Source organism: Canis aureus, chromosome 10 (genome assembly GCF_053574225.1).
Source record: "Canis aureus isolate CA01 chromosome 10, VMU_Caureus_v.1.0, whole genome shotgun sequence".
NCBI lineage: Eukaryota > Metazoa > Chordata > Mammalia > Carnivora > Canidae > Canis > Canis aureus.
Genome location: NC_135620.1, coordinates 53,070,106 through 53,078,911, shown reverse-complemented (window position 1 = coordinate 53,078,911; position 8,806 = coordinate 53,070,106). Strand labels below are relative to the sequence as shown.

General features: G+C 48.7%; 1 protein-coding gene and 1 pseudogene across 1 annotated transcript; both read left to right on the top strand.

Moving 5' to 3' along the window:
* Positions 1-1,656: 1,656 nt before the first annotated feature.
* On the top strand, positions 1,657-2,830 carry CCL21 (C-C motif chemokine ligand 21). The gene is made up of 4 exons (XM_077912395.1): positions 1,657-1,815; positions 1,908-2,028; positions 2,117-2,299; positions 2,394-2,830. Exons 1-4 carry the CDS (start codon positions 1,749-1,751, stop codon positions 2,434-2,436), a joined length of 414 nt encoding a protein of 137 aa, XP_077768521.1. The 5' UTR covers positions 1,657-1,748; the 3' UTR covers positions 2,437-2,830.
* Positions 2,831-7,979: 5,149 nt separating this feature from the next.
* LOC144322401 (small ribosomal subunit protein eS6 pseudogene) lies at positions 7,980-8,803 on the top strand (annotated as a pseudogene).
* Positions 8,804-8,806: the final 3 nt, after the last annotated feature.

Sequence of the window (8,806 nt, the reverse complement as noted above, 5' to 3'; positions counted from 1 at the left end):
ATAGATAAATAAAAATCTTAAAAAAAAAAAAAAAAAAAAAAGCCCAGGTGGCTCAGTGGTTTGGCACTGCCTTCGGCCCAGGGCGTGATCCTGGAGACCCAAGATCGAGTCCCACATCGGGCTGGTATCATATAAGTGTGGAATTAAAAAAAAAAAAAATTCAAACACATAGAAACAGAATGATGGGGGCAGCCCCAATGGCTCAGAGGTTTAGCGCCACCTTCAGCCCAGGGCCTGAAGACCCAAGATGGAGTCCCACATCGGGCTCCCTGCATGGAGCCTGCTTCTCCCTCTGCCTGTGTCTCTCTCTCTCTCTCATGAATAAATAAATAATCTTAAAAAATAAATAAATAAGAAACATAATGATGGTTGCCAGGGGTTGGGTACAGGGGGAGAATGGGGAGATGTTGGTCAAAGGGTACAAACTTTCAGTTATAAGATTAGTAAGTTCTAAGGGTTGAATGTACAGCATGGTCACTGTAGTTAATAATACTATATTATACACTTGAAATTTGTTAAGAAAGTATATCTTAAACATTCTCATCACATGGGCAGCCCGGATGGCTCAGTGGTTTAGCGCCGCCTTCAGCCCAGGGCTTGATCCTGGAGACCTGGGATCGAGTCCCTGTCAGGCTCCCTGCATGGAGCCTGCTTCTCCCTCTTCCTGTCTCTGCTTCTCTCTGTGTGTGTCTCTCTTGAATAAATAAATAAAATCCTTTTTTAAAAAAATTATTATCACAAAAAAAAGAAAAAGGTCACTCCATGAAGTAACAGAGGTATTAACTTGATTGTGGTAATTATTTCACAATGTATACCTATATGAAATCATCATGTTGTGATGCTTTAAATACATGCAATAAAGCTGGGGGAAAAAAACAAGGGGAAATCATCACGGCCTTGGATTTGGCAATGATTTCTTAAATATGACACGAAAAACACAGAAAAATAGATAAATTACACTTCATCAAAATTTTAAAATCTTTGGGGCGGCCTGGGTGGCTTAGTTGGTTAAGTGTCTGCCTTTGGCTCAGGTTATAATCCTTGGGTCCTGGGATGGAGCCCCATGTCAGGCTCTCTGCTCCACCAGGAATCTGCTTCTTCCTCCCCCTCTGCCTCTCTCTCTCTCTCTCTCTCAAATAAATAAATAAATCTTTAAAAAAAAATTTTTAATTCTGTGTATCAAATGACACTATCAAGAGAGTAAACCCCACAGAATGGGAGGAAATATTTCCAAATCATATACCTGATAAGGATCAATTATCCAGATTGTAGAAAGAACTCTTACAATCCAATAATAAGATGTGCATTTTAGGAACAGTCAGCCTGCTGGAAGGATGGGGGGAGTGTGGAACCGGGAATGCAGTGAAGAGGCAATCTTCCTGGGGAACATTCTGGGGGAGAGGTGAAGCCTGCACCAAGACAGTAGCCAAAGGTAGAAAGAGGACCTGACAGATTCAACTGATATTGAGGAGATAGACCCAAGCAGCTTGGGACCCCGATGAGCCATGTGAAGTTTTTGTTTCCGCATACTAGTGAGGCTGGGTGCCAGGACAGGATCTGCCTTTCAGGAAGGAAAAGGAGGGAGATCCCTATTCTTGCCTGGACAGAGTGACTGGGGGTGGAGGAAGTGAAAGTGTCCGTCTGCATAAATAGGCAACAGACCAGTCCTAGCGGACATACAGACCCCCAACTTGCAGCTGTCCACCTCGCCCACCGCTCTGGCTTCACACTACCCCTCTGCCACAGCCATGTCTCCATCACTGGCTCTGAGCTTCCTTGTCCTGGTTCTGGCCTCCTGCATCCCCTGGACCCAAGGTATCAAGGAGGGAGTTGCCTAGGATGGGGACTCGGGGAGGCCTGGGTGGGAGCCTACAAGTATCCTGGCTCCCTGTAAACTCCCGCTGCAGGCAGTGATGGAGGGGCACAGGACTGTTGCCTCAAGTACAGCCTAAGGAAGATTCCGGCCCAGGTTGTCCGCAGCTACCGGAAGCAGGAGCCAAGCTTGGGCTGCCCAATCCAGGCTATCCTGTGAGTGAGTGCAAGAAAGTGGGTGCAGCTGAGTGGGGAGGGCATGGTGGGCAAGACTAGGACCGGCTTGCTAATGCCCAACCCCTAGGTTCTCCCCTCGGAAGCGCTCTCAACCAGAGCTGTGTGCAGACCCTAAGGAGACCTGGGTGCAGCAGCTGATGCAGCGTCTGGACAAGCCACCAGCCCCAAGGAAACAAGGCCAGAGCTGTAAAAAGGACAAGGGGGCTCCCAAGTCTGGCAAGAAGGGAAAGGGCTCCAAAGGCTGTAAAAGGTGAGGAAGCTAAGGGGATGGGGGGGGGACGGGAGGGGGGGGGACGGGAGCCTCAGTCAGCCCCTCAAACCCCTGCACTCTTCTGCCCTCCTAGGACTGAACAGCCACAGACCCCAAAAGGGTCCGTAGCCGAGTGACCAGCTTGGAGCCCAGGAGGCCCCTACCAGCCTCATCTGGGCTTGCAGCCCCAATCCAAGGAGCAAGAAGTGGGCTAGGAGAAAGGGTAGACACAGGGGCCCCAGAGTAGCCACCTCATGCTGGCCTTGCCTCACCTCTTCTCCTGCTTCAACTATCCCTTCTGTATTCCCAGCCCTACCCTGCATGGCTGAGTTGTCCACACCAGGCCAGGCCCAGAAAGGCAGAGGAGGGAGAGTTTCCCAGGAAGTGTGAGAGGAGGCAGCAGGACTGTCCCCTCTGAGGAAAGGTCACCCAGGACCCTGGACCTGACCCTGCTCCCACTGCACCCCACTGCTTCCATGTAAATATGATTTATACCTAACAATAAAAACCTGTTCCAGCCTCCCACCCAAACATCTGTTCCTGTGTGTTTGTGTCCGTGGGGAGGCCCGTGTCACTACAGGGTGGGCTCACACACTCTGAGGTGCCAACCAACAGCTAAATCTGGCAAATTCTATTTTCCCACCTACCCTAAGAGTTTCTTTGCCTCCCAGGTATGCTGGCAGTAGAAGGGACCTGGGCTGCCCCTGAAGAATCCCTGGTCCCTGAAGAATCCCTGTCAATGAGAGATGACACATCCCCAAAGGCTCTGCGGGCCTCTGAGACCCTGAAGAGAGCCCCTTCTTGATTCTGTCCAGCATTCTCTCATTCCAGGAGTGACCTCCAGATCTTTTCCTAGCTCTACCCGCAACTAACTGCCTCTACTTTCTCTGGGACTTTCTGAGGGTGAACTCCCAAGACCTTTTTTGGAAGGGTCCCCAGAAGGGAGACTAGAACCTGGGCCTGCCTCTAACATAGGCAAACACAAGTTCTACTGAAACTTACCCTACTGCACAGTCCCAGCCCTGGGATCCTTTCAGAGCCCTCCTCCCTTCCCAAATATCCAAGAGAATTCCCTTCTGCCCTAATCAGTGAAGCTGGGTCCCTCCTTGTCTAACAGGGTTGTGTGCTGCTCTATTCCTATCTGGGCTTCCTGATTCCCTCAGCTCCCTTCAAACTGGGAAAGCCTCTTCCCCTTCCCTTCTTTTCTCCCTTCAATACTTTAGCCCCTTTCATCTCAGGAGACCAAGCCCCTTTAGCCTCTGGTAGGTATTTAGAACCCCAGAATTCAGATGTAAATCAATGTCCTCTCCATGAAGATTCCTGCTTGGCTCTCCTCTAGGTCTTTCCTCCCCAGAGCAGAGATACTCTTATTCCCTCCTTCACCCCTATTTAGGGAGAGGGATGACAGCGGGAGAGCGGTGGGTGGGTTGGGGGGCATTTGAGAATGAAGGAAATAGATCCTGGGTGGGGCAAGAAGCTACAGGTGATTGCCCCACCACTTCTTCCTTCTGAAGGAGCCTGAGCACACTACCACATCAGGTACTACTTATCATAAAAGTACTTGCTGTCTGCTCCTCCTGGAACCAGTGAAAACAGGGGCTCCCCCTACCTATCCTTGTGCAGCAAGTGTGATCTTAGTCTGTAAACTCAGATGTGAAAGAATTACTGCATTTTAAAATGTTCTTTCAATGCCCTTAATCCCATTCCGAACCTCTGCACTTGGTGCTAGTAAGGAATTCAACATCAGACAGTCTTAAGATCCCACCTACCAAGGGCTGTGCAAAAGGTCAGAGAAACACCAAAGCCCAGAGGAGGCTTCCTACCTGCCCCCCACACCATCCTGTCACTGGACATCAGTCTCACCAGTGAATGCTAAGGCCCCTATAGTAAGTACTAGTAGGTATGACTACTCTTCAGATGCCGGACTCTCAAACTCAGCTCTGTGCCATATTTGAGACATGGAAATTTTGCTATAAAAGCCTCTGGGCTTGAGCCTGGCTTTCCCAGACATCCCCAGGGCCATGTACTTGGTGCTATTATTTGCTTCATCACAGCCAGGAATTATAGCCCACTGCTGGACCTACACACCAAACCCCTCCTAGTCATAAAGACCACTCTTCAAAATCCTTCCTCTCCCCAGCCCCTCCAGAGCATAACCTCTTCCCCGGTTTGCTTTAGACTTTTACCAAGGCAGAAGGGCCTTGGACATCAGAATGCCTCTATTCTCAGCCCTGCCAAAACGCTTGCTCCAGAGAGAAAGGAAACACATAGGCTCAGATCATGATCCCAGTGTCCTGGGATGGAGTTCATCAGGCTCCCTGCTCAGGAGAGAGTATATTTTTTCCCTCCATTCATGTACATTCTCTCTCTCAAAAAATAAATAAAATCTTAAAAAATAAATAAACACATACATTTGTTTTTACTTCTTCCTGAACCCCAACTAAAACTACAGTAAATGTTTTTGGTGTGTGTATGTGTTGTAAAGGCCCAAATAGGAGAGATAAAAGTAATTTTTCAAAGACTGCTTCTTAGACAAGGAAATATTTCCATAAAAACAGATACAAAGCATACAATAAAATTATAAATTTGGAGAACTTCCAATGTCTCACTCATGCATATGTAAAAATAAATATTTGAGTACTAGTATACCACTGTTCAACAGGAAGACAATTAATGGCTTCTCCTAGAAATGTAAAAGAAAAGAAGAAAACAAATTCAAAAGACCAATCATCCCCCAAATTTACAAAATCATCATCCCCCCCTCCAAACATGAAAACTCACTTTAATCCCTGGAATCCAGAGTTTTCCTTTAACACTAAAGCACTAAAACATTTCATTGCTTTAAAACTGAGTCAGTACTATCTGCTAAGAATAAGTCATCCTCAGGGCCATCCAGAAAATTACTAACATCATGCTTTAAAATGATTTTGCCATTATTTCTTCCGTGAAATAACACATATACACATACTTATGAAATGGTGGGCCAGCTGCTTCTTGTCTGTTGTCTCAGAATCTGAAGCCTCCTGCTTTCCCTGCGCCCCTCTTCCTTGTAAACCCTTTAAGTACCCCTTTGATACAAATGTAAGGGATGGACATGGCTAGTACGATCTCCCAGAATTACAGCTAATAAAAACAGCTTAACAACCACAGTCATATAAACCTAATTCCTAACTGAGCAATCAGATTTCTTTTTTTTTTTAATTTATTTTTTTATTGGTGTTCAATTTACTAACATACAGAATAATACCCAGTGCCCGTCACCCATTCACTCCCACCCCCCGCCCTCCTCCCCTTCTACCACCCCTAGTTCGTTTCCCAGAGTTAGCAGTCTTTACGTTCTGTCTCCCTTTCTGATATTTCCCACACATTTCTTCCCCCTTCCCTTATTTTCCCTTTCACTATTATTTATATTCCCCAAATGAATGAGAACATATAATGTTTGTCCTTCTCCGACTGACTTACTTCACTCAGCGCAATCAGATTTCTTAACACACACACACACACACACATGCACTTCCCACTTGGGCCACACTTTGAAGTAGCCACTACTTCATTCTTTACTCATCAATACAGCCTTTAGAGGGACATGATCACCAATGACAGGTTCTTTCTTTTGATTTGTTCCTTTTAAAAATCAAAAATGGAACAATATGGGGCTAACAGCACAGCACCACTGATACACTTGGCATCTTCTGCTTTGCATTATGGCACAGGAAGTTCAGAGAGAGGGATTGGACCTATACCTGCTACCTATGAAGCTCATATACCATTCATATGTTCCAGGTACTATTTTTCCTTGTACTTGGGGACAAAATGATGCTATGTTGTTTTGTTAAAATCATCAATGCTTCTGTCCTTCAGCATCAGTGTCAACCAATGAATTGTCATTTTTATAAATGCTGAAGTTGTCAAGCCTCTTTTTCTAACACCTATATTTGTACTTCTTCTACTGGTGTCTACAGCTCCCCTAAAGAGAATGTGTTAGCTATACCAAGAAGCAGAAGACTTTGTTTTCTTCAAAACATCCTTTTCTCAGTTGGTGGCAAACCAAAACATCCCAGGCAAACTCTGCTGCCTTGCCCTTAAAGACTTTTGCTTTAAAGCTATGGATTGTGGTAATAATAAATTTCAACCTACTATTTTTTTTTTTAAGATTTTATTTATTCATGAGAGACACACAGAGAGAGAGGCAGAGACACAGGCAGAGGGAGAAGCAGGCTCCATGCAGGGAACCTGATGTGGGACTCGACTCCGGTCTCAAGGATCAGGCCCTGGGCTGAAGGCGGCGCTAAACCGCTGAGCCACCCGGGCCGCCATCAACCTACTATTAAGATAACCAAACTCCGCTTTTGATCACACACACACACACACACACACACACACACACACACACACACACACACACACACACGAGCAGCCAGAGAAACTCAACTCGGCTATGATCGCTTCATTGCCCCGTCCCGCCACCAGGAGGCAGCACCGTCGCCGCGGTCCCGGGTCCGCCAAAGGGCCAACCGCAGGCTTGTGGGTTTAATTTTCTGTCCTCATTTCCTTCATCTTTCTGGGATCAATTTTTTTAAGTTATTTTTATTATTTGTCCTCAAATGTGTCTCACGATAGGCCCGAGGCCTAGCGTTTTCCTGTGTCCACTGACAAGTAGGACAAACTCCTTTTCTGCTCGTGTCCACGTTAAAGCCCTTCATCCTCTGGCGCCCGGCACAACTGGGCTCTCAGCTAAACCCCCGCGGAATAAAGAAGCGTTTTTTCTTGGAGTTGGCACCGTAACGATGCGGTGTAAGGAATCCATCGGGTGCAGGCTATTCCGTGAAGGAAGTGCCGGAGGTGATGTGAAGTTCCTTTAGCCTTCAAGGCAATCAAGGCAAACGTTACGTTAAGCCTTCGACGCGGGTGCCTCGGGCTCGGGGTACGTCGGGCCGGAGCTCCGCCGGCGGCCGCGTACCTGGCGGCGTCCGGACCTGAGTGGGGGGATTTGGAGGGAGTGCTGTTGCGCTAAGCCTGGGGTAACGGCCTCCCGAGGAACTCCCGAGACCCACGCGGGCCCCAGTCCTCGGGGGTGCGGCCCCACCCACGCCCGAGTCTCCCCTTGGCGCGTCCGGCTCGCTCCCCCGACCGAGGCGGAATAGGAATAGGACGCTCGGGCTCGCGGCCGCGGGTGCCTAGAGCCGGCAGAGCACCAGAAGCCGTCCCAGGCCCAGGGACTTGGGGCCCAACGCCCTCCCCGGCTTCTCTGAGGGGCCCGCCGCGTCAGGGTCTCCACCCGCCCCTGCTAGAGCTCCCCCACCTCCCCCACCCCGGCCACCCCGGCCACCCCGGCCACCACAGCTCCCCTCACGCCTCCACCAGAGCCTCGCTTCCCGGCCTGGGGCGCCCTCTGCAGGCCTGAGAGGGGTGGACACGTAGCCACACACATAACATACACACCCACAGCTCCAGGACACACACAACACACACACACACACCACAGCTCCAGGAACACAGCTTGGGATACACACAATCATCCATTCCACAAACACTAAGCACCTAATAGAGGTTCTCTCCCCCTCGGTCATTCACTCCCCTGGACTTTCATCCCTACCAAGGACTTGGTTGACTTCCCAGGCCCAGCTTCTAGCTCCTCTGCCCCAGTGGCCCCAGTGCTCACCATCTAAGATCTGACTCCTGGGGCTCTTTTTCGTGGCGCCTCCGAGGCGGTAGGCGGCTTCAGGATGAAGCTGAACATCTCTTTCCCAGCTACTGGCTGCCAGAAACTCATTGAAGTGGATGATGAGCGCAAACTGCGTACCTTTTATGAGAAGCGTATGGCCACAGAAGTTGCTGCCGATGCTCTGGGCGAGGAATGGAAGGGTTACGTGGTGCGAATCAGTGGTGGCAATGACAAACAAGGCTTCCCCATGAAGCAGGGTGTCTTGACCCACGGCCGCGTCCGCCTGCTGCTGAGTAAGGGGCATTCCTGCTACCGACCCAGGAGGACTGGAGAGAGGAAGCGCAAATCTGTTCGGGGTTGCATTGTGGATGCCAATCTCAGTGTTATCAATTTGGTTATTGTGAAAAAAGGGGAGAAGGATATTCCTGGACTCACGGATACTACTGTGCCTCGTCGCCTGGGGCCCAAAAGAGCCAGCAGAATCCGAAAGCTTTTTAATCTGTCGAAAGAAGACGATGTCCGCCAGTATGTTGTTAGAAAGCCCCTAAACAAAGAAGGTAAGAAACCTAGAACCAAAGCACCCAAGATTCAGCGTCTTGTTACTCCACGTGTCCTCCAACACAAACGTCGGCGTATTGCTTTGAAGAAACAGCGTACTAAGAAAAATAAGGAAGAGGCTGCAGAATATGCTAAACTTTTGGCCAAGAGAATGAAGGAGGCCAAAGAAAAATGCCAGGAACAGATTGCCAAGAGACGGAGGCTGTCCTCTCTGAGAGCTTCTACCTCTAAGTCTGAGTCCAGTCAAAAATGAGATTTTCTAAGAGTGACAAAATAAATAAGAT

Coding starts and splice junctions, on each gene's coding strand:
- CCL21 (XM_077912395.1), top strand. CDS start 1,749: ATGTCTCCATCACTGGCTCTGAGCTTCCTTGTCCTGGTTCTGGCCTCC. Junction 1,816..1,907: donor CTGCATCCCCTGGACCCAAG/GTATCAAGGAGG, acceptor CTCCCGCTGCAG/GCAGTGATGGAGGGGCACAG. Junction 2,300..2,393: donor GGCTCCAAAGGCTGTAAAAG/GTGAGGAAGCTA, acceptor CTGCCCTCCTAG/GACTGAACAGCCACAGACCC.